Source organism: Cloeon dipterum, chromosome 3 (genome assembly GCF_949628265.1).
Source record: "Cloeon dipterum chromosome 3, ieCloDipt1.1, whole genome shotgun sequence".
Classification (NCBI taxonomy): Eukaryota; Metazoa; Arthropoda; class Insecta; order Ephemeroptera; family Baetidae; genus Cloeon; species Cloeon dipterum.
In genome coordinates this window covers 5066135-5090249 of record NC_088788.1, presented here as the reverse complement: position 1 = coordinate 5090249, position 24115 = coordinate 5066135, and the positions used below count along the sequence as shown (strand labels likewise).

Here is a 24115-nt window from a genome sequence, read left to right as displayed (position 1 = left end):
GAAAATAAGATTTTTATATAAATTTGAACAATTCATAATATCCATTAACTATAAGACATCATTATTTAGACGTGTAAACTTCGCTAGTAGACGAAAATAAATAGTCAATTTATTTAAAAATTAATAGAAAAGTGCATTTTGGGCGAATTTTCGTTCAAACTGTCTGAAATTCGATGCGAAAATTTCGGTCTGGTTTGAAAGATGGAACACACGTAAGTGACGTCGGCGCGCCATAAAAATTCCTTCGCACGAAACGGAGCCACTTTTCCGTGAAACCGCGCGCGCGATTGTGTCGTGACGGCGCCGGCGGCGAGGATGAATTTGCATTTGTCGAGCCACTATGGCGGCCAGCAGCAAGTTCGAGCGGCTCGTGGCCCACCGGCCCTGCGGCCACCTGGTGCACCCGCGGCCAGGGGCCACCTGCGCCTCCGAGTTCCTGCTCATGGGCCGCGACGGCGTCCTCGGCACCACCCCCTACATGCTCATCTTTTTTCTGGTCAGTCGCGGGTGCGGTAATAATTTTCCCAAGATGAAATGTTGGCCCTTTCACCTGAGAACAGGTCCTCGTCAGGGTGGATATTAATTTTTTTAATTTAAAAAATAAAACCCTGAGAAGATAAAAGGGTTTACTGTTTTTTGTTTAATTTTAAGCAATTAAATTTGTTTTAATTTTAATTCAGGTCTAACCTGCTTCAGAAATCCTTTGTCCAATCCTCAGGGCCCTCTGCAGGACCCTGGCCCTGTCGAAGACCAAAATTTCAGCGAAAATTTCCAAATTTCAGGCGAAATTGGTCGTCGGGGGTGCGAAAGGGCGGGCCCTGGCCGACGAGGTGCGACGGCTGCCCTTCAAGATGCTCAGGGTCAGCGTCCTGGGCGCCACCCTGGCCTCTGGAATCGTCGGCTCCATTTGCGGATTCAGGTCAGGCCCCATTTTCGAGTCGATTCTGGAACAAAATTTCTTGTTGCGCGTTACACAGAAAAGCAGCACAAAAAAAAGATGAGACTGCAACTTTAACATGGTTTCCTGTGTGTCACCTTGCGCGCTCTGTGTGCATTATTTATGAATTACTACCGTGCATCCGACCACATACAGAGATACAAATCAGACGTGAGAAAGTCGGCACGCAAAACGGGAAAATATGGGTAGAATCGAACGATATTTTATTTTCTCTTCCTCGAGCTGATTTTAAAATATTAGTAATTATTAAAATTGTTTCTCTCCTGATTCCATTGGAAATAGATAAGAATCAGAAAAATAATTAATAGGACAGTATTAAGTTTCCCCTGATATTATTTAAAATTTAATTCAGTTCAAATATATTTGCAGATTTTTTTTTATTTTTTAAACCCTTAAAAAACCGTAAATAATTTCTTTTTGGTAGAAGTTTCCATTAGATTTTCAAGACCTTGATCCGAGATGAAATTACAAATAATCAGAAGACAAATTAAATTTAACCGTACAAACTCTAAAAATATATAAAGTTATTTCAATGTTGAGAAGAAATGAAAAATAAAAAAACCTCATTCTATTTGTGAAATTTTCAATCCATTGAAATTACAAATAATTTGAATAAAAATCAAATCAATAAATTAACTGTTTTATTATACCATAGATAAATAATTATTTCGCATCGATTTTGACGCGTTGAGCCTAATTACAGAGGATCGGATTCCGGTGTGTCGAGAGCGGCTGCCGTTGCCGTTGTTGCTGCTGCACGCACACACGTATTATTATTAAAATATATTAACTGTATCAAAAGGCTGCTGTGCTTTTCGGCAGCACATAAATCGATCTCTTTTTCAAGCGAGCCGCTCGCTTTTAATGGATTTATCGCCACGAGGCGCGGCGTGGTGTGTGCCATCAAAAATACAAAGCCTCATCTGCGCCAGAGAATTTTCACTTTGACGAAAATCATTATTGTGTCTGCCGTGAAAAACGACTCTCCGAGAGGAAGCCCTCACTCGCTCGGAAAAATTCGGTTTAATTTATTGAAACAGGTGCGAAAAATTAATTTTAAATTTGAATTATTTTTTAAGCTCTAAATTTTGAACAGGTTTAAAAAAGAAAATTTTATTTTTCTAAATAATTTCCTGATTTTTCGAGAAAAGGGAGATTTCTTGAGAAAAGGAGGCTACCCCGTCGGCAATAATGTGCTCTTCATTTTTGGCCGCCGCTGATTTGTTGGAATGCGGAACAGGTTATTAAGCGAATATTGTTATCATTTTCCGAGTGCATGCGCCTGGAATGCTCCATTTTTTCACCTTTGCACACAATCTGCGTGTTCGAAATTGGCGTGTGATGGAGGGGAAAAAACAGTTTAGCCAATCTCCAACTAAAAATGATATTTTTGCGAGAGTGGAAAGCCAAAAAAGGTCATTTTCATACGAAATTATTCAATAAAAATATTTCCAGAGGATTTAATAAATTAATTTTAATATTTTTTTAAGAATTGTGCCTCCTCGAGAGGCTTAAAAATTTGCAAATGTTTATTTTTAAATCATCTAATTATTTACGAGCGATTTTTAATTTCGGTTTTCAGCTGATTTTCTATTTAGAATGGAAATTTGTTAAAATAAAATCGGGAATTTAATTATTTTGCAAAAACATGAAACTCTTTTTCTGCACAAAAGAAGGTACAACAAAATTTTAAATTCATGAAAAATTCAAATTTATTTTTATAAAGTTTTGTATGATGGGAAAGCGACCTAAATTCAATAAATTTAATTTAAATCAAAATACCCACCGAAACATATCTCCCTTGGATTTTTAGCAGTTGTCTCAACGGCCAATTTATTTTAACGACGAGTAAAAAAAAATCCGGGCAAACCCCAATAAATTGCGGCGATTTCTGCAAAGCAATTTCCCATGGAAAATTCGCACTCGGAGGAGGGAATCCCCTTGCACTTTTCGCGATGTCTCGGAATTTCCCCGAGGAGCACTTTTCGAAGTTTTGTCACGCCGCGCTCTTTGTATTGGAGAGAAAAATGCGTGGGCGGGGTAATCTGGGGGCACAATGGCCCGGCTCGGCTCGCTGGCGAGTGCGGGAGAGCAGTGATTCATGGGCCAGGTGCTGCCTCGCGCACTCTCGCGGTTTGTTGTTTTTCCATTTCACGCCGGCCGGCCGGCACTGGAGGCCGAAAATTCCTCGCATCGCTCGCATTCCTTGCATCCCGCCGCCGCCGCCGCCGCCGCTGCCGCCGTTTATATCGAGAGCACTCGCGCCGCCGATGCGGCTCCCGCAGCTAGCTGATTTACAACTAATGAGCAAACGCATGGAATGCCTCGATTTTATTCAAATGTCGTGCCGGGGCCGTCTCCCCGCCTGGCCCACGCCAAAACCCCGCCGGCCAATCGCCACCCTGGGCTCTGAATTTCATTAAAAAAATCAATATCAATAGACTAAAACAATTATGCAAATTTTATCGTAGGGAGAACGTTTATTTTGATGTTACCAAAATTTTTCCTAAAACGTTTTTTCGACATTGCAAATTAATAAAAATGATTTTTCTCACCTTTCGAATTCATTTTAAATTTTTTTAATGATATTAAATAATATTTACGTCGACCTAGAAATCAATTTCTGAATTTTAAAAATATTTGGTTACAAATTTTGCACTTTTGCCTCGGTGAATTTAATAAAATTTAAATTATCAAGTATAAATCGCGTTAAACGTCTTTAGAAAATCTAAAATTTATTGCAATTAGTTTAAAATTAATATAAATTGAAATTTTCCGTGTTGCGAAGTGACCAGTGCAAGAAGGTTCTCTCTTTAGTTGCTCGCGAAACCGGTCCAGATGAACTTAATGAATTGTAAATCTTATCAAAACTAGGCTCTCTGCTGCTCTTACTCTGTGTCTTAACTTGGAAATTATCATAAATTCCGGCGATTCGCACAAGTCGTGTGCTAGCTAATCCAGTTTTCTGCATAATGCCTGTGTGTCTTTTTTTAGCTTTTTTGCTTGTGCAAAATGTCTGGAGCGCGGCAACAAAGTGCAAAGTTTTACAATGTCGTAAAATTTAACGAGCGAGAAAAGAGTTCCGGCGCCAGCGTGCGTAGAGCTAATGAGCCAGAAAGTGTCGTGGCAAAATAATAAAATACTTACAAAGGAGAAGTCTTTGGAGCTCGTTTGAAAATATAATAAATTATTTCAGGGCTGAAAGAGGGAAGCAATTTTTACACAATCTGAGGAACCATTTCTTTTTTAAAATATATAAATAATCGATAGAATAAATATATAATCCTTATTGCCAAAGAGACAAAATTCACCCAAAATTGTATTTAATATTAATTTGAGAAAATTTGTTGCAAAGTTTATGAGGTAAATTGTGGGAACTATCATCCGCGCCTGCTTGAAATCTTATTACGTAACAAGGAGTTTCCACTTCGAAAAGCCAAACACCATTTGGGTAAATCTCACTAATTGTCCGCGAGAGAAATACAGATTAGTCTTGGAAATGTATTTCAGCATTGTGGTGTTTTAGTAAAAATTTAGTTTTTTTTCTTAAATAAAATAACCAAGTTCCAACATTTCAGAAGTTTCAAAGAAAACTTTAAAAATTATCGTTTACTGGATAACATTATAAATCAAATTATTTCTTATCATTGGCCAAATTTAGCTTTTTTAATAAAAAAAATAGAAGCTGATAAATTGATTCACTTTTTAAAAATTGTAAATTTTAATTTATTATTAACAAATAAAATATAAGGTCGTGTGTTAAGGTTCCATATGCTTTAAAGAACATTTGTGAAAACTCATTTTTTGAATTGTCTCATAACGTTTCCTAAAAATTTCTCGGGTTGCAGTTTCAATTTATGGAAAAATCGGCTCCAAAGTTTGCATGCTAATCGAGTGGTGATTTTTAAATCATAAATCAGAATTTATTTCGCCAGCTCATAATTCACGTATAATTGGATAGATCGGACGAAAGGGATTGAAATCAAGCGAAAAGTCATTGACAATTTTCGCGAAATTTGCTAGCTCCTGAAGAGATGAACTCTGTTGCTAAATTTCACAAACAATAAACTGAATGGACTGCTTGATTTTTATATAATAATAAATGAAAATTTACATAAATTAGGATAAGAACACCAGGGTCCAGATTGCGATCTGTGTTGGTTCCCGCCTGTCAGAAGTCAATATGGCGTCGAAATAATGGCGGCCAATCAGGAGACAGTCCAGCGGCCAATTATATAGAAGCGTTGAAAAAGAGGCGTGCCGATCTGATAATTTTATTCCCGCGTATTTTGTTACATTTCCATTAGCCTGATGTGCTATCTAACGGCGATTCGCCAATTACCGAGCTAATCAGCAGTCAGTAAAGAAATAACTACCAAAATATTCATTCTGGTGATACATTTTTTAAGCCAATTTTATTTTCAACTCTTCCGCCGTACTAGCTCTACCAGACGCCATATCTGCGCATCGCGTGAATCCGGACCCCGGTGGATAGGAACACGGGGGAAAGGGAATATAATAATTTCAAGACCATTTTTCTCTCTTATCCATTAAAAAAAAATTAAAAGAGACAAACGAATAAATTTTAGAAGACGATCGAGTCACGTCAGCTGTGCTCAACAAATGAAATTAAATAATAGAAATAGTTATCCCAAAATTTAAAATGTAAAATGAAATCGTTCTTATTTAGTCAAATTAATGTAGGACAATTTTTGTACCTTTACCCCTTTTTCATATTAACCTCTGGTGTTTTGCCTTTTGTTAATTAGTCTTAATATGCTTTTCATAATCTTTCTTCTGTCAAAAAATATTTATCCAATACCAAAGCACGCAACGGAATTAATTGCCACTATCCAGTTCATTCAGTTCATTAAATGAGCCGCGTTTTTAAATTAAATCTTTCTAAAATCTGATAAAATTGAACTAGACCAGAAAAAATGAGATAGTGACGATAATTTATAATTGGATTTCTTATTTCCTTGCTCTTAAATACAATCAATATTGAAATCAATTTTATTTAAAAGGTGTAAAATGTCAATTTTTTATTTCTTTTTTTAATTTACTCTAAAAATATATATATATATATTCATTTATTTGGCCCGGAATAATATTTGTTCTCCTAAAAATTTCATGGACAGCAGACACAGTCTCAACTGGAGAGTGGATTTTCATTTCACATATAATTGATAAGAGCGAACGAAAAGAGTCGTGATTTTATTAGCAGCGCATCCGGATGCGAAAATTCCTTTCGGGTGAAATCATAATTGCTTTTCCGCCAAATCGGAATTTGTGCATGTTTCTACATTTCTGCGGCAAAACTTAATAATAAATAAAAGGATCTCGATCGCGGCGGCGAGGGAAGATCCGGGTTCGAATATATAAATATAACTGTATATTTATTTTGCACTGTATTCCCTGGTTGTCAGCTCTAATTTTCGATTCGCACGCAACTCCCATCTCTCTCTCGCGCGCGCGAGCGTCACACACACATAAATTGAAATTGTGGAATTTCCTTTGCAGCTCTCGCGCCTCTCTGACTCTCGGCGTGAATCTGGTTAATTTTCAGGTGGTTGTTCGGTCGTTTCCGATGGTGGTTTGTCGGCCTCGGACCCGGATCGGTCGCCGGACTCCTCTCCATCCTCACCCAGGACATTTCAGAAGTTCGCACCTTCGCCTCTTACTTCTACGTCGCTGTGAGTGCATGCCTTTTTAAATTAAAATTAATGAATGGTCAAAAATCTGCAATTTGATTAGAGGAAAATTAGTTTTTAGGTTGATCTTAAACAATTAGGTTTTGGTATTTCTAATTTTACTTTCAACATTTAATTAATTGAATTTTAATAAAATTAATTAGGAAAGTTGTGCCTTAAAACAATATTCTTCTGCATATAAATTGAAATGATAAAAAATGTTCAATTAAATTGCACAATCAAAACTTCTGACGATATAAAAAGGGACTTTGATTATTTTAAAAATATTTTAAATGTTTTCCAGCTGATGCGAAACCTGCAGTGTTTGGATAAATCAAAATTTATGTTCTTTTTGTATTTTCTTAATTGGATTAAATTAAATTAATTGAAGGTTCTGCAATAAAAATTTTTAAATAAAAAATTTGTTGAGATTAATTTTGGAATCAAAAATAATATTAAATAAAACACTTTTGTGTACAACAAGAAAATAGTAAATTTTATTGAAGTAATTGATTTTCAGAATATTGATTCGATAACTATAGAACAATAAAATAAATTGAAATTTGACGTATTCAGTGTAAATAAGCAATTAGCCATATTTCTGCGGATATGTGAAAATCTCTTTGTGCGTCTACTTTCATTGCTAGCGAAATTTAGACGATTTTGTTTTTTTTTTCGGGAAATAAGTCCACCATCTTTAGACCGTTTTTTCCCTACCAATTAAACATTTTTATACGTTTTCTGGGTTATGGACGGTTTTTGAAACGTCGTTTCAGCCGAACTAACAAAAGTCGCGTTTGTTGGCAAATTTTTGCAAATTCATCTAAAGTTTCTGTACCAAAAAAATTGCATAAGTGAAAAAAATCTGAAATAGTTTAGAGTGAATTGTTTTTAATTATCCGTCTAAATAATAGAATGAACAGTAACAATTTAAAATAACACCCGGGACGATTTTCTTTCTCTTTTGAAAATGAATTTACCCGATTTTTTTAAAGTACCGGCCTGCTCGAACCTTTATAATTTGTATTAAAAATATTACCGTCTTGAACCAAATAGAAAAGACGTGATTTTTTGTGCGTTGTAAGATGCAGTGTGAGCAATTTGACAACGTTTTTTACGTCTTATATATTGCGATTTAAACAATTTTTCCGGCGTAAAATAAGGAAATATATTTGTTTTTAATTTTCTAGCTGGTTTCTAGCGAGAAAAAACCATGGGTGCATTTTTGCACACATTTAAAAGGACTTTTATATACAGCAAAATCCTGGAAAATCCTTGTTGAATTCATCCCTTTGGTCAGTTAGAACCAAAATTGACCTGAGAAGCGTTGTAAATATTTTTTTAAATGCTTTTCAAATGGTGAAGACTGTCTCCTTACTTGAAATCTTAATTTATTTCGCTACAAAGAGTTTCCCTCAAAGGTTTCATTCGCTGTTCGACAGATCTCGACGAGAGGAATCGAAATCTGCCAAAAGTAAATGTGGTCGAGTGCTGGAAATTGTGGAGAAAATCTGAAAAATTTGAATTTTTACTGTAGGAAAGTCCATTTTTTAATATTGTAAGAAAACGTTTTACAGAAAATTTAATTATTTAAATTATGACAGCCAAGTTGTTCATTGAAGTAATGAGAATTTAAAATTATAATTATTAAAATAACGTGTCTGTGCGTCGGTACTCATTTCTCCATTAATCTTTACATTAAAATTACAAAAAAAAATGCATTTTCTTTTAGGCTGTGGAGTACGGCGTGCGGAAGTTGATCTGGCGTCGGAAGCGTCTGCTGGCGCTGGAGACGCTTTTGTTCTGCGCGTCGAGCGCGGTGCTGGTGCGTCTGCAGCAGCTGCGGCCGCCGACCACGCTGCCCTGGTTCTTCTACCCTGAGGCGTGCCCTTCGAGCTGCCAGGAAGGCGGGACGACGCACGGCCGACAGTGCGCGGGACACGGCGCCCGCGGCGCCGCGCGGTTGGCGCTGTTTGGCGCCGCGGTGACGGCGCTGCGCGTCGTCGTGCCGATGGCCCGCGACGTGCTGAACCGGCGGCCGGTGTCCGGCGGCCGCTGGCTGGCCGCCGGCTGGAGCTTCCCGGCCTTCCTGGCCGCCTACGTGGCGCTGCAGCGCTGGACGCGCTGCCTGGCGGCCGGCGTCCGCGGCGGCGCCGACGACGGCCTCGCGGCGGCCGCCTCCGGAGCGGCCGCCGGCCTCTCCTACCTGCTGCACCCGTCGCTGTCCGTGCTGGCCGCCGCCGTCGCCTCCGCCGGACAGCTGCTCGCGCAGGACGCCGCCCCCGACGGCCGCTGGTGGCCGCACGTCGTCTTCGGCCTCTCCACCGGCTGGATGCTGCACGCCAGGCTCAACGAGCCGGACCACATCTGCCCACCCTTCGCCAGGCTCATCTTCACAGAGTGCACCAGGGCCAGGTACAAAAAACCTTTAATTTATTCAGCAAATGTTTTTATGATTTTTGTCGGTTGGAATTTTGGAATATATTTTTTTAGCCCTCAGGGAGTCTCCAGGGGTGGTTTTGGGCTTTGGCGAATTCCAGCCAAAATTAGCATGTTATTTTTTAGTTTGTCTTGAGTTCTTTACCAAGATATATGATATTTTAAACGTATTATTTGGCTGGAGACCCAAAAAGATCAGTCATATTTTTATGCTTCTCAATGCGTCAAGAATTTTTCGTTCGCCGCTGATTTGTGATTTATAAGGCCAACCGGTCTCGTTCGTCGATGCATTTTTTAATTTTAAAATATTTTGTATGTCATTCGTTTCAGACAAAAAATACTTAATATAAAACAGCAAACCTGCTCTTCTTCAGCTTCAAAGTTCAACTAACAAAAAAAGAATAATTTTTCCATATATTCGTCTAGTATATTGTTTTTGCTACTAAATATTCAATATTTTCTGATTTCGCATTAGATTTAAAATTTTAAAATAAAATTGCAAATTGCAGGCCTTTTGAATATAACTGGCAAATAAATAAAGGGTCAATTCTCCGCTTCTATTGCATTTATCAAGACGAGTTTTTTCCAAATCAGCGGAAATCAGAAGCAAATTTAAAATTTAGAGTCGTTAAAACGGCGTGTGCTAGGTTAGAGCATAGCAGACCAATAAAATCACGAAAACTGCATATTGTGTACCTTATTTTGTTTGCTGACGCGAAATTCCCAAAATTCAAGTGTACTTTTTTTGCCCGCTGACGCATAAAGCGCATGAACCTTTTGACCAGACGCGTAAAGAATGTTATTTGCAATACTTTTTCGCACTTATTAGAAGATTAAAGAGTTTTGGACCGATTATAGCTGAACTTTAAAAGTAAATAAGCCGAAAATAAATAATATCGACTGAATCATTATTGAGGGATTTTTCAAAACTTAATTAGAATTCTATTTTGTGCAAATTAGACGGCTTCTGAGCTGCTGATTAAAAGATTTATTGAGACATCATTTATGCGTTTTTCAATTCTAATGTTAATTTTTTAGGAAGTATTGCAATGAATGTGCAAATTTAATTTAGCATCCAAAATTCCAGTACCCAATTCGACAAAAAAAAACAGTTGGTTCTTTATTTTTCTCTTTAGTCCACAATTAATTTTTTTATTTTAAAATTTCTAGAGACTAATTTTTATGCAAGAGATAAAACGTTTCTACAAAACAAACATTTTTTTCTACAAAAGGTGTTTAGCTATTTGTAACCTTTTTCGCGCTTATTGGAAGATAAAAGAGTTCTAGACCACTTAGCTTACCTTTAAATTCAATTTTCAAAGTGGTGAATAACCCACAAAAATATCAACTGAAAAATTGAAAGATATTTCTTTTGCGAAATATTTCAGAACTGTTTTCGTGAAACTTAGATGGTTTCTGAGCTGATTGAGATAACTATTGACACGTTAGTTTTTCTATCCAAATATAGCAGTGGATGGGCGAATTAAATTTAGGATCAGAAATTCTAAGAATGCCCATGTTTAAAAATTAGTCAGTTCCTTATTTCTCCTTTTAGTCCACCAATTAACATTTTATTTCTATCCCACAGCACAACACATATTTTTTGTCTAGTAATTAAAACAACAAGATGTTAAGCTTTGCATTTTATTTTGTTAACTGGTAAAAATCCAGTGAATAATGTAGACGTATCGTATTTTTTAGAAGTAGTTTTCAACACGTGACGCGTAATCAAGTTAAATTTGCAAACACATTCAGGTACCCAATCGGTCGCACAGTCGCAACAATGATTGTTTTGTTCACACGCAAGCACGCACACGCAAAAATCTGTCGTCGCGTTCAAAATTTAACAAAATATTTCTTGCCAACTCACAGCCTTCAAGATTGCCGATTTCCGATTCCGAGAGCTTGGGTAAAAAGCAGCGTCTGTGTTTCATTTCAGGGCGGACAGAATCATCGACGACTACAAGAACATTTTGCAGCTTAACCAGAAGAAGTAGCTTTTTAGCCATCGCACTCGAGAGTTTGTTTCCTATGATTTATATATATTTTTTTTCTTTGAGAGAGCGATATATTCGACCAAAACAATGCCGAGTGGGGACCGGGGCTCGCAGCACTTTGTCCGAAGAGATTGCGGGATTCTTTATTAATTTAATTTTTTATGAGAAAATTTTAGAATGTCAAAAATAAATCGATCGATTCTAAAATGTGGCCTGATTTTTTTGTAATAAATTAATTTTAAATAAAAACAAATTAAAAAACCAAACAATAACGAATTGCGAATAAGTTAATAGGTAATAGGGCTGTTATTTTTGGACGGATTTTTCGGCACACTAGTCGGCCATTTTTATTCTGTCACAATTTTGCACGTTTATTGAAAAATATCACATTTTTGTCCAACAGCAACGACTAGAAGCTCGGAAAGAAAAAGAAAATCGTCAAAAAATCACAGCCTTATCCAAGACATAGTTTTTTTTCTTTAAAATCCTTTTACAATTTTTTTTTAAAGTCTCATCAACCTTGTAAAGCTTGTTTTATTTTCCTCAAAATATGAAAAATAAATCGATCGACTCATCTCAACAAAGATGTTGACTAAAACATTTAAACATTAATTTAAAACATTTTCTAGAAAAAATCCTTAGAAATTCCTTTTTTTTCGACACGCCCCTTTCTATTTCGGACCAAGTACAAGCTGTCTGGAGGGAGGGTGGGAGGGAGGGTGAAGTCACTTAAACCTAACGCAATTTGCATGGCAAATAAAAAGTAGTGTCGCTAGCGGCGGTGGCGGCGGCTGAACGTCGAACAACAACAACGAGAACAACAACAAATCCATCGAGAGAATCACAGTGAGAGCGAAACGAACGAGTCTTTCCGGACGGAGGCGGCGGCGGTGGCGGCGGCGCAGAGAGAGAGACTCAGGGTTGCGATTTCCTACCACCCAAATAAAGTTTTCACTTTTTTGTGATGAATATATATCAATTTATTTTATTTATGGAGTTTTCTATATTTCAATGGGCAACTAAATCAGAGGCTTTGGACTGGAGATGTCGCATGATTATTATTGTACCTGTGGTTCTTTCTGATTAAGAATCATTCTACACAGCCTGACGCACTGTGGGGATTCCCAAGCAGAAAAATTGAATTTTTGCCAACCGTTTGGCCAGTTTTACCTTCTTTGACGAGACAAATCAATCAAAAGTGCTGAAAATGTCCTGATTCTAATTAAATTAATTACCGTTTAATTGATTTTTCTCGGGATCGAGGCAATTTAAAAAAAATCATTACGAAAAAACCAAATTAGGATGTTTTCTTTTTAAAATTTTGTCATTATCTTGCTTAATAATTAGGTCAGATTGTAAACCAAGGATTTTTTGTAAATAAAAAGGGGTAAGTGCAATGAAAATCATGTCACTCCCCATTAATCATGCGAAAAATCTCCTAAAAATTTCCAGAAGCAATTATTTTTGCTTCGAAAAGCACGAAAAAATCTATTCCGCGGTTCTAGATTTTATTATTGTCTTGCGCCCATCTGAATATTTCTTCATAAAAATAAATATCTCTTTGTCGAGAAATTAAAAAGGCAGTTCCGTGAAACACTTTGGTGTGGCATTCAGGTCGCAACCCTGGAGAGACTAGTCGGGGGCGGGGCTGGCGGGGGCGGCCCAGGGGCAACGGCCCCCGCCCGAGCGTCACACGTAGACGGGGCCCTGCGGCTGGGACTGTTGCTGCTGGGACTGCTGCTGCTCGTCGGGGTCGGGCGACGGCTTGAGGGGCGGGAGGCGGGGGTAGGCGAGGCCGGCGCCGCCGTCGTCGAAGAAGCGCCGGAAGGTGAACTCGAAGAAGCCGTGGAAGGGCTTGCTGAGGTCGGCGTCCGAGTCGCTCGAGCCGCCGCCGCAGCTGCTGCGCATCTTGTTGTCCGTGTCGATCTCGTCAAAGTTGGACGTGTCCGCCGGATTGTCCAGATGAGGCACGAACGGCGCCTGCTGCGACCGGAAGTCCTTGTTGAACTCGATGCCGCGGAAGTAGGGATGCGCCTTCACCTCGCTCGCGTTCTTCCCCAGCCGTATCTCCGGCGACGTGCACAGCTTTAGAATCAGGTCGCTCGCCTCCGGCGACAGCTGCGCCGCTTCAGGGATGAGCAGCGTCTCCTTCCAGTGAATCACCTGAAACGAAAAAACAAAACGCACACGCTCGTATTAAAATAAAAAAAACGGATTTTCCTTAAAATTTCTGACAGCCTTTTTACATGATGAATATATATCCCCAAAAGAGGAAACCAGGAAGTTTAACAGGAACATGACCGAATTTCAATAAAACCAAAATATTTTCCTGGTTTTTCCTATTTAAAATAATAATTATGCTCTGAAGAAAAAAGCTGAAAATTTCAGAGTGGTTTTCTATTTCAGTTTTCAAGAAATTCCACAAAAATTACATTTGTCGTATTTTTTAGTTCTTTGCACTTGCAAATCTCGGGATCTAAATATCAGAAATGCAGAAACTACCCACCATTAGACTAGTCTCGACCTCTACTAGCCAGCACAAGTGTTTAGAGAATGCTTACCCCTATCCCTTTTCAACCCCATTGCCTCAATGTTGATAAAAAAAATTGGCATGCATTTAAAATAATTTAAACTATCAAAAATTCCTTCTAAATTACCACCCCGTCCTTTCTTTCAAATAAATAAGACAGACAAATTTGTTAAAATTAAATGCAAATTAATTTAAAAATCCAGAGAAAATTTTTTATTAATTTTTTGAGGGGGTCAAAGTAAAGTAATACAGTCAGGAATGGAGGGTTAGCACCCCTAAACCCTTCAGCTGGTCAGGGAAGGTCGAGATAAGTCCAACGGTGGGTAGTTTTTACAATTGTGATGCTTAGAACCCGAGATTTGGAGTTGCAAATCTAACGAAATTTGAATAATTCCCATTTTTTCGTATTTTTTTTTCTTTGCACCTCTAAATCTCGGGTTCTAAGCATCACAACTGCAAAAACTACCCACCGTTGCACTCACCTCGAACTCCTCTGAGTAGCTGAAAGGTTTAGGGGTGTTTTCTCTCCACCCCTAAGTTGCCTTAGAGTTTGAAAGAAGCAACAGTGAGCAACGCCAGGAACGGTCGTCGCTTTTTATCAAAATTTTAGCGTTGGGGATGAAAGAGGATGGATGTATACACCCCCTACACCCTTCAGCTGCTCAGAGGAGGTCAAGACGAGTCCAACGGTGGGTAACTTTAGAAATTCTGATGGTTTGAACTCGAGTTTTGGAGTTGCAAAAATGACGAAATTTGAAAATATTCTATTTTTCGAGTTTTTAATGGGAATTTCTTGAAATAGAAAAACTCAAACACTAAGAAATTTTCTGCAAAGTTCAGATTTTTCTTGGGACCACTTGAAAACACATTTTCTAATGTTCAAAATCATAATAAAAAAAGAGTTTAGATTTTTAAATATTTTAAACCCTTCCTTTTTGACATATTTTCAAAATTTTTGATATTTTATTTTACGAAATAATAAACCTGCTATTTTTCTTTATAATAATATCGATATACAATATTCACAATTCGGAAAGATGCATCAAAAAGCGCAAGAGTGCGGAAAACCCCGCAAAATACACGTTTTCTGGCAAAGCACTCGTTTTCCTGAAAAATGCGGGTTTTTGCGAACCCTGATTCCAAGTCTAGAGACCGAAACTGGTTACCGGAGTAGCCTGAAAACAACTAGAAAAATATTTTCCGGACCTTGAAATGACAGGATGGGAAAAATCTGTTTTTTTACACGCTCTAGAATAAATCCCGGACATTTGATTGGAAATAATTGTGACGTACCTTGTACTGCGTCTGCTCGGGCGTGTTGGCGAGGAAGGGCGGCTGGCCGACGAGCATCTCGTAGAGGATAACGCCGACACTCCACCAGTCGCAGAGTTGCGTGTAGCCCTGCCTGAGCAGCACCTCGGGCGCGATGTAGTTGGGCGTGCCGACGAGCGAGTGCGCCAAGCAGCGCTGGTGGTCGCGCTTCCGCCGCCGTTCCAGCGGCTTCAGCGGCGTGCACCGACACTCGTTGCTCCAGCCCTCGGCGTGGTCCATCGAGTCCTGCCGACCGTGCTCTCCTAACAGATTAATAATTGCATAATTCTTGGATGCGTTCAGAAAGAACTTGGTAGAGCCTGAGATGATGATGAAAATTATTGATTTCCCGGAAACGAAAGCAAAAACACGAGTGTGAATGAATTTTCAGAAATTTTCACCCATGCTTTTGGGTTGCTTTCCAGGGTTTTAATTTAAAAGTCACGAAAATGGTCAGTTTGATCATGACTGATGGATGATCCTTGATTTGGCAATCAATAAAAACATAATTTTGCCTCATGAAAGTTTTCCTAGATTAAAAAAAAATACAAAATGGATTAAATTAATTTCGCCTGAAATTGTCAAATATGCCTAAATAACCAAGCAGCTTTCTCTTTTATTCTTTAATATTTAAAATATTATCTGAACAATTTTATTTTTAAATTCAAGCAGATCTGACTGTTAGAAAAATAGTGTGACTGACCGTTTCTCTGGTAGTATTTCGAGTTGTGCGTCCAGCGGAAGCCGGTGCAGAGGCCAAAGTCGGTCAGCTTGATGTGGCCGTCCTTGTCGATGAGGATGTTGTCCGGCTTGATGTCTCGGTGGATGAAACCCATTTTGTGCACGCTCTCCACCGCGCACGTCAGCTCAGCAATGTAAAATCTGCGCGGGAAAAACACCAAATTAAGAGCAGAACTGCGAAGATACGTATTTTAAATCATTTTGGAAACCATTGCTCTTTTTTATCCCTGTCCTCTCGGACCGGGAAGGGCGCGCACTGCACTGGCATGAATGCTGAATTCCGAGTGCGAATAACACCGCGAACGGATAACATGGGCGCACCAGGCCGCACATTTCAGGGACCCAGCCCACTGAAGGGCCTCTTGCCTCCGCACCGAGGACTGCATTGAAACGCTAGAGACATTCTTCCCCAGAAGCCAAATCACGCATCACCCATCCACCTACTGACTACAAGCAATGTCGCTTGACTTTGGTGATCTAACGAGAACCGGTGTATCCAACATGCTACACCCTAGATATCTTCGTTCTTAACAATATTCCTTCAAGTTTTCTACAATGAACGCAACAAACTTCAAGTACTTCTTTTCTCTTCTCTACTGAGTCAAAAACCTAAGAGTTACCTCCGGATTTTCAAATGCGGAATCTTCTATTTTCGAGACTTTTGCTTTGCAATTTAGTATAGCCCAATTTGATTTATTTTTTCCAACCTTGCGAGCTTTTCCTCAAAGATGCCTTTCTTGATGAGCAGCGACATTAGGTCTCCCCCGGCAATGTAGTCCATAACAAAGTAGAGGTTTTCCTTGTCCTGAAATTCGATTGTGAAGGATGAGTTACAAAACTGTCCTATTTACTAAATGATTGTACCATAAATTAATTCTGGAGCAAATGATATCACAAAATATTATTTTAAGAGTGGAAATATAGTGATTTTTTATTTAAAAAAATGATAAGACACGAAAAGACCAATTTTTCATTGTACTTCTGACCAAAATTGCCCAAAAAACCAATTTTTCGAATTGTTCCGGTTACAAAATTATGAAAATTTAATAGTGAGAAGATATAAAAGGTAAAAGAGTCTTGAAAGTTTTTTATTTTTTCAGAAATTGCAGATTTTCTTAAGGAGTTTGTGTTTGGCATGATTAAAATTCACCGATAGATAAAGAAGTAAAGTCAAACACAGCCTAGATTCAAAAAACTGATTAAATTTCCAGTTTTTTCCTGATGAGCAATGTTTCTCAAATTTTCGCACAAAAATCGTCTAAAAATTTCAACTGGTCTCTAAAAAACATTCTAAATTTATGAGAAAAATAAAAAAATAAAAAATGAAGTTTACTCATTCCAAAATCATCTAAGAGAAAATATTTCTTTTTAATTTTAATAATTTCTATGACTTTTAGAGGCAAACTCGGATCCTTACGGCTCTACAAAATTAGCTAGCCTTACTTTAAGAAAACAAAAACCATAGTGAAGTAAATATTAACGAATTGTTGTACCTGGAAGCTGTAATAGAGCTTGACGACCCACTCATTGTCCGCCTCGGCGAGGATGTCTCGCTCAGCCTTGACGTGGGCGACCTGGTTGCGTTCGAGGACGACCGTCTTGCGCAGCGTCTTCATTGCGTAGAGGTGCTTGGCGTCGATCTTGCGCACGAGCGCCACCTCGCCAAACGCTCCGCGTCCAATCACCTTGATCTTGGTGAACATGGACTTGTCCATTTTGGCACGCTTCAGCCGGATGTAGTTGGACTCCTTCTGGTAGAGCAGCTTGCGCATACTGTTCTGGTCCTCCGACTTGAGTCCCACCTTGGACATTTCCGTCTCGAGCTGCCGCCGCCGCAGCAGCCGCTCCTGGTACGACTTCATCACGTTTTCTATGTGCTGCTCCATGTAGAACTTGAACGCCTGCGGCGAGTAGTATCTGTAACACAATCAAACGTTTTTTTAGTTCTGGAGAAAATCACAAAAACAAGCATCCGAGAATGAGTTGTATGAAAGATGTGTCCCAACCTTTGCAAAACCTTTGGAAAAAATGCTCCAACGAATGCAGGTCGGTATTGAGGTGAGCTTGAAAAAAATACAATAAAATTGAAGGCAAAATATATTTTAAGCACGGCAAATTTTTTCCTAAAACAATCAGGAAATTCAGATCTGTACAAATATTTTATTTAATTTCGATTAATTGATTAAAGAAAAGAATAGCAGAGCTACAAGCCAATTTTGTTTAATTCCAAAGTTTGAAAATATTTCATTAATCAATTTCCACTATTTTTAAGGAATAATTTGCCATTATTTAAATCAAGTAAAGGCATTAAGTACATAGGCATTTTTGTTATTAATTTCTGTCTGTGCAAAGAATGTTTGAAGCCAAAATAGTTCAGGATTGACGTGCAAGTGAAGAAACAGGGAGAAATTTCTGTCAAGGAGTGATTCACCTGATATGATGCGATTAGCCGACTTCGTCGGAATTGTTGGGAGGAAAGTAGGATTAATCGTTTCTTGTGAAAGAGTTGGTGAGTCAATTTAACGCAAGAAGCAAGAATCGCGTGTTGAAAACGCGTCAGACTGGTCAATAAAGATTTAGGTAGATATGCAGTGAATCGTAAAAATGATTTTATCAACAAAAAAATTTAAAAAAAAATGGAGCGTAATTTTCTTGACTTGGCCGTTCTACCGGAGTGCAAGTCTAGCAAATCGAAAAATTACAGAGCCCGTCAGGCGTCGGTCTAGTGACTCTCGAGGAAATTTAATAAATTCGATCGCTCGAGGGCTACCATGACACCAGAGTTTGGTTTCTTGTTCTGATGGTCGTCTGACCCTAAGGGTGACCCAAAGCATGTCAAATCAATCGTGCAGCAATTGTAATGGTTTTAATTTAATGTAAATGGGCATCTTATGGCACAAGGTAAAATATTCTAGCATTATTAGAACTCGAAATAATTCTCATTATTTTTTTTGTGAACGCCAAGAGGCCCGAATCTCCAAATTTCACCCCGGTTTTCATGAAAACTTGATATTTTTGAAAATCAGAAAGAATGGTGCTGAAACAAAACTTAAAAAATGCAGACCAAATCAAATCTCTCGTGGAAACACCAGCATGCTTTTTAAAAATTGAGTAAAATTGTAATTCAATAAATTCGTGAAGTCTGAAGCATTCCAATTTAATTTTCGAATCTTGCACAATACAGGAGAAGCCCAAAACACTGCACAATAACCTCTTCAAAACAATACGGTTGTCCTTTTCTAATCAATTTAGTGCAGGGAAATGATAACGTTCATTTAAAAAAACAATAAAAAATAAAATACATACACGTGCTGTCAAAAATGTATTTTTACAGCTTTCAATCTAAAGATTTTTATTTTGATTTGATACCAAATAAATTTATTTTATCAAGTTTCACTTTACGACTGTTGCTAACTTGAAATTTTTTAAACAAAACATACTGTTTTAAATAAATAGGTTGCTATATTTTTAAATAAAAACCAGCCAGGGTTGCATTTATTTGCTTACAACCTGGTTTTTTCACAACTGATTTTCACCACTCAATTTTTAACAATTTCTTCCGCGAGAAATGATTATTCTCTTTCCCTTGTGCAAATGTAAAATTTATGGTGGGTGTGGTCAAAATTTCCTCAGTTCAGATTTTTTCTTTAAAATTGTCACTCTGTCTCCATTTCTCCAAAAGTTCCCAATGACCATTTTTCAAGTCAAGGTCATGAGTAAATAATTACGAAATTATTGAAAACCAAAATTACAAAAGAGAGACTGGGAAAATTTGGGAAAAAACAGTTTTTAACAAATGCTCTGCATTTTTATTTATAATGAGGGTTTTTTGCAACCCTGAAACCAGCTGGGGAAAAGTCAAAACGGAAAAATTTGGTGAATAAGATAAAAAATAAACGTTTCAAAGGCCACAAAATGTACAGGGGGAGAAGAGCACTTACTTGACTTTGCTGGTGCGGCGTTCCTCCTCTTTCTCTTTACTCATGCGTTTCCTCTCGGGAATAGGCGACTCGTGGTCGTACTTCTCCCTCGAGTTATCCCTTGCCGCCGCGTCCCTTGGGGGTAGGGCCGCGGCCGCGAGGGGCGGCTGCTCGCGGGGGCTTGGCCGTGGGGCTGTGGCCGGCGAGTCAGTGGTGGCGGGGGTGGGCGGGGGCGGGTGGCGCTGGGCGGCCAGCGCCTGCATCGTGATCGCGTAGCTCGGCGGCTCCGTGGTCGGCGTCTTCGGGTACGGGGGCGGCGTCGGAGGCGGCTGCTGCTGGGGGCGTAGAGCGTACGACGGCGGGGGAGGCGCCGTCGCCGTCTGCAGCACCGGCTTCTGCACCTGCGTCGACTTGACGGATTGCATGATGATCGGCGTGGTGGCCTGCCGCGCCGCGCCCCACGCCGCCATCGGACGCGCCACCGCCTGCTGCCCTCCGCCCCCGGGCACTGCCGCCGTTGGACTGCTGCGCACAGCTGACTGGTACGGCGGAGGGGGCTTTGATGACGAAAATCTGCGGAAAATTATTTAAAAATATCAATTAGCAATAGGGTAGCATTGCTCAACAAGCGTTTTTTCCATTTTTCTCTTGTGAAAAAATAAAGAAATCTTCCAAAAGCAAAAAAAATTTAAGGATTCTCACCCTGGACTGGGCGACGAGTTTCCGCCGCCGCCGCCGTTGATGTGGAGGCCGTAGGCCATCTGCTGGGCGAGGGACACCGGGCTGGCACCGCGCGGCGAGGCGCGTTTCATGTGCAGCTGGTTTCGGTAGTCCGGCGGCGGCGGCACAGGAGGCGGACTCGACGACACGCACCGCGGCGGCGGCACGGGTGGAGGCGGCTGTGACGCCCCCGCCTCCACGGGCGAGTACTGGCGGCCGCCGCCGCCTCCGCCCCCGAGCGGCGAGTGGTTGCCGCCGGGCTCCGAGAAGGGGATCACGAGGCGCGGGCTGTCCGAGCGAGAGCTGCCAGCGCCGCTGTCCACGGCTGGGCTGCCGCGGTGGCTGTCCATGCTCGGCTTCCGCATGAGTTTGTACCGCGTTTCACCCAGCAGCTCCAGCGCGTTCTCCAGGCGGCCGTTCGACTGCTTGAGCGCTCGGTGCACATTATCCTGCGGAAAATTCAAATTGTTTTATTTTACATCGAATTGTTTCGATTGTTTGGTTTTTTCTATTTTCAGGTGACACTAAAACTGGAAAAGGGTTTATCAATCCAATAGTTGCCTAATTTACAACAGGTTCACAAATTAGAGGGGGTTTTTAAGTAAAAAAAAAACACCACTTGCTTCAAATTCAATTATCTTTGGTCTTGTTCCAGAAGAGCAAAAAAGGAACGAAATCAAAGGCAAAATATCGGCAATTACAGTCAAGGTCACTAATTTTTGGCCAAATTATTAAAATCGTCGCCACATATCCAAGACCCAAAATTTCATTAAAAAATGTTTTCGTTTTTAGAAAAATTTAGAGGGACACATTTTTTTCGGTTTCAAGTTGTTTACAACGAAAGATTAAAAACGTGGTTTTCAGAACACTAAAACATTGGGTAATTTTCAGGGTTGCAAAAATACCCGCATTTAAAAAAATGTAGAGCAGTGGTAAAAACTACTTTTTTTTAATTGTAACCAGTTTCTTGCTGACAATTTTTGCGTCTCACTAATTTTCTAATAATTAGCTCACGAGCTCGGCTCTGAAAAATTGTCCGAGAGAAATATTTGGAGAAACTGAGGCAGAAAATTGCAATTAAAAAGAATAAATCAGCACAGTAAAGGAAATTTTTACCACTTCGACCACAAAATTTAGAATTTTACTAGGGGAAAATGGAAAAAATTCATTTCTTACGCAAAAAACTGATTCGTAAAAACCAGTGGTGAAAAAAACCAGGTGGTATTAAGCAAAACCCTGGTAATTTTTTACCTGAATTTTAAGAGATATTTTTAACCACCGATTTGAAATAATTATTTTTTATTTTAAGGGGGGTTGGAATTGGTTATTCTTCCCTCAGGGTACTTCCGGGGGTGGTTTTTGGGCCTAATAAGTAACCTTAAGCTGAAATTAGCGTTCTTGGTGTTGATTCTCATGTCTTCCCCATCAGAACCTCGAATCTGGGATCACTTTAAGTTTATATTACGAACTTCCCTAAGAAACATGATTAATTTGAATTTAATTACGGGCTTCCGGAGACTCAAATTAATTAAGTCATTTTTTGTTTCAGTTCTGGGAGTAATTAAAACAGGAATCCCACTCTCCCATGGTGAGAAAATCCTAAATACATTTCTGTCATATTGTCCTTTTATCAAGTTGCACCCATTAAAGACGATTAAAATTATCTAAAAAAAAATAATACCACCCATTTAGATAATTTTTTCATTGAGTAAAAACTTTTAAAGTGTTGATTTCTTTCACTTTGCACCAGTATTTTTAAGCATTATTTTTTGTTTACAATTTTTAGTAGTCACGAGCTTTGATTAAAAATATTTAGGACTTGAAATTGAATTTAAATCGATTTCTAATTTTTTTTAAAGAAGTTAAAGCTGTCCATTTCGCACTCTTTTCTGTTTTTATAGTCCTCGGAATGCAACGCACGGGCCAAATAATTTTCATGACTGTGCAACCTTGCCAATGGAAAAACGGAAAAGGAACTTCCCGAGTTTAGGTCTCCGTGTCGAAGCAACAGGTGGCTGTTGCGCCAGCGTGGAAAATGAACGATTGAATCAAGTGACGTAACCATTTAATCAATTCGAAAATGCGGAACGCCAGATTAAATTTTAATTCAAAGCCTGAAAAATTGTTAATTTCCTGTTGCATTTATAAACTAATTACATTTAAATTAATTTGTTTAAACTCAGACTGCAGATGTTGAGATTAAAAAAATTAAATTAAATAGAGCATAATAATTTGAATGAAAAAGTCTTTTTACACAAATTTCTCATAGTTAAAATAAAAATTGCTTTCAGTTTCGTACCTCATGGTGTCCGAGACTGACGAGGTAGGAAAACTGCTCATTGCTGGAGCTTGCGGACGAGACGCCTGAGGTGAAGCTGAAGCCGCTGATGGTGGAGGCCGAACTCGAGTTGCAGTTCTTTTCGCCCGTGTTGGCGAACGGCAGCAACGAGTTGCGGATTTCGGCAAGCGCCTTCTGGTTGTACGTGCGCGACTTGTTCGGCATCGCCGGGCGTGCGGCGGTCGGCGGCTGCGGCTGCATGTGCGCCGCATTTGCTGCACCCACCTGCTGGCCGCGCTCACCAGTTCAGCTCCTGAGGAAAGCAAGTTGTCATACACACACGTCATAATTTTTGGATCGGACAGTCGAGGAACAATAATATCAATGTTTGGGGAAATCTGGACGAGTTTTTTTTTTTAATTATTTTCATCAAAAAGGGGCGGGAAAATGAGTCGAAAATTTAATTTGGCAAGTAATGCAAATCTCGGACACCAATTAAAGCGTTTTTTGCCCCGAGGGAAATCGGGCATTCAAATTACATATCAGAATTTATGTATTTATCTGGAATTTAATTAAAAACGGCATTAAAAATTTTTATTAATAAATTTAAAAAACAAATCCAATCCAAAAAACCCTTCCAAACGAAAGCCCAATGGGAAATCGGGAAGTGTCCGATTGTTATAATTTGTCTCTAAAATTGTGTCACGACAAACACACGCCTGGCAGCTGTCCCGGCCGCGCTCAGACCTGATAACAAGATGGAGTTTTGTCCGCGGGACGCGGTCGAGCGACTGACAGCGCGGGCCGCAGCCCCGACGGCCCGTCAGACCCCGCGGAGACAGAGACGGGCTCGGTCGGCCGCCAGGCGCCATCTTGAAGAGCGAGAGAGGCGGAGGGCCGCACGCAGGGTCTCCGCGTATTGGGCCCAGCGATCGGGCTCGGTGGGCAGGTATGTACTTACCAGCGGCAGCGGCGAGCGATAGGCACCCCTTGCACTCTCCGGCCCGGAATCGGGCATCACGTGGAGTGACTCTCGGCAGCAAGGGCGAAATAAAGCGCGTCTTGCAACGGGACAGCAAGCTGTGGAATGCGCTCCACGGAGGCTCGACCTCGGACTATCCACGTTTCCGAGACGCAATGCCCACGCGGTCTAACTAAACCACAACTCGATAGGGATGGAACCCGCCCTGTCACAGATGTTTACTCCACGCCTATTGTCCAGACACCTGCTCAAACGTCGAAATGTGACCAAAATAAAGAAGCCCCTACATTCAAACTAGAGCCGCCATTGTATGGCTAACTTGCATATTTCCAGCTAGGTGGCGGGTCGAGCGTGTGGGTTGTTTTGGAAGGATGGAAGGGAGAGTAGTGTGCTTTGTGACGTCATAAAGTTACTATGTAAGTTACGCCCCCCACAACACCGCATTGTATGTTAGTTTTTAACAAACCGGTTTGATATTATGCCGATACGACTGTTAATGGGCTGAATAACCGGTAGCTTGCGTGTAACCGTTTAAAATTTTGAGTGTTT

At 39.9% G+C, this 24115-nt stretch overlaps 2 protein-coding genes across 3 annotated transcripts; one reads left to right on the top strand and one right to left on the bottom strand.

Annotated features, from left to right (window-relative positions):
* The first annotated feature begins 279 nt into the window (after positions 1 to 279).
* Positions 280 to 11164, top strand: LOC135940892 (uncharacterized). Its single transcript, XM_065485999.1, has 5 exons — positions 280 to 496; positions 783 to 919; positions 6525 to 6651; positions 8381 to 9063; positions 11027 to 11164. Exons 1-5 carry the CDS (start codon positions 341 to 343, stop codon positions 11082 to 11084), a joined length of 1161 nt encoding a protein of 386 aa, XP_065342071.1. The 5' UTR covers positions 280 to 340; the 3' UTR covers positions 11085 to 11164.
* Positions 10718 to 23753, bottom strand: wts (serine/threonine-protein kinase warts). 2 transcript variants are annotated; one of them, XM_065485987.1, is made up of 10 exons: positions 23546 to 23753; positions 22606 to 22897; positions 20289 to 20755; positions 19608 to 20159; positions 17673 to 17729; positions 17160 to 17583; positions 16374 to 16471; positions 15629 to 15807; positions 14908 to 15188; positions 10718 to 13247 (listed from the first exon to the last, which is right to left on the bottom strand). In XM_065485987.1, the coding sequence occupies exons 2-10, from the start codon at positions 22843 to 22845 to the stop codon at positions 12774 to 12776; spliced, it is 2772 nt and encodes a 923-aa protein (XP_065342059.1). In that variant the 5' UTR covers positions 22846 to 22897; positions 23546 to 23753; the 3' UTR covers positions 10718 to 12773. The 2 variants fall into 2 exon arrangements, with proteins under 2 accessions (XP_065342059.1, XP_065342060.1); XM_065485988.1 differs by lacking the exon at positions 17673 to 17729 and having other exon boundaries at positions 23546 to 23747.
* Between the last annotated feature and the right edge of the window lie 362 nt (positions 23754 to 24115).

Excerpts from the sequence above, each read along its gene's own strand:
- LOC135940892 (XM_065485999.1), top strand. The coding sequence starts at position 341 with ATGGCGGCCAGCAGCAAGTTCGAGCGGCTCGTGGCCCACCGGCCCTGC. Across the intron at positions 920-6,524 it reads GGCTCCATTTGCGGATTCAG|GTGGTTGTTCGGTCGTTTCC; the intron begins GTCAGGCCCCAT and ends GTTAATTTTCAG. Across the intron at positions 6,652-8,380 it reads CCTCTTACTTCTACGTCGCT|GCTGTGGAGTACGGCGTGCG; the intron begins GTGAGTGCATGC and ends ATTTTCTTTTAG.
- wts (XM_065485987.1), bottom strand. The coding sequence starts at position 22,845 with ATGCAGCCGCAGCCGCCGACCGCCGCACGCCCGGCGATGCCGAACAAG. Across the intron at positions 16,472-17,159 it reads AGCTCTATTACAGCTTCCAG|GACAAGGAAAACCTCTACTT; the intron begins GTACAACAATTC and ends ATCGAATTTCAG. Across the intron at positions 15,189-15,628 it reads GAAATACTACCAGAGAAACG|GAGAGCACGGTCGGCAGGAC; the intron begins GTCAGTCACACT and ends TTAATCTGTTAG.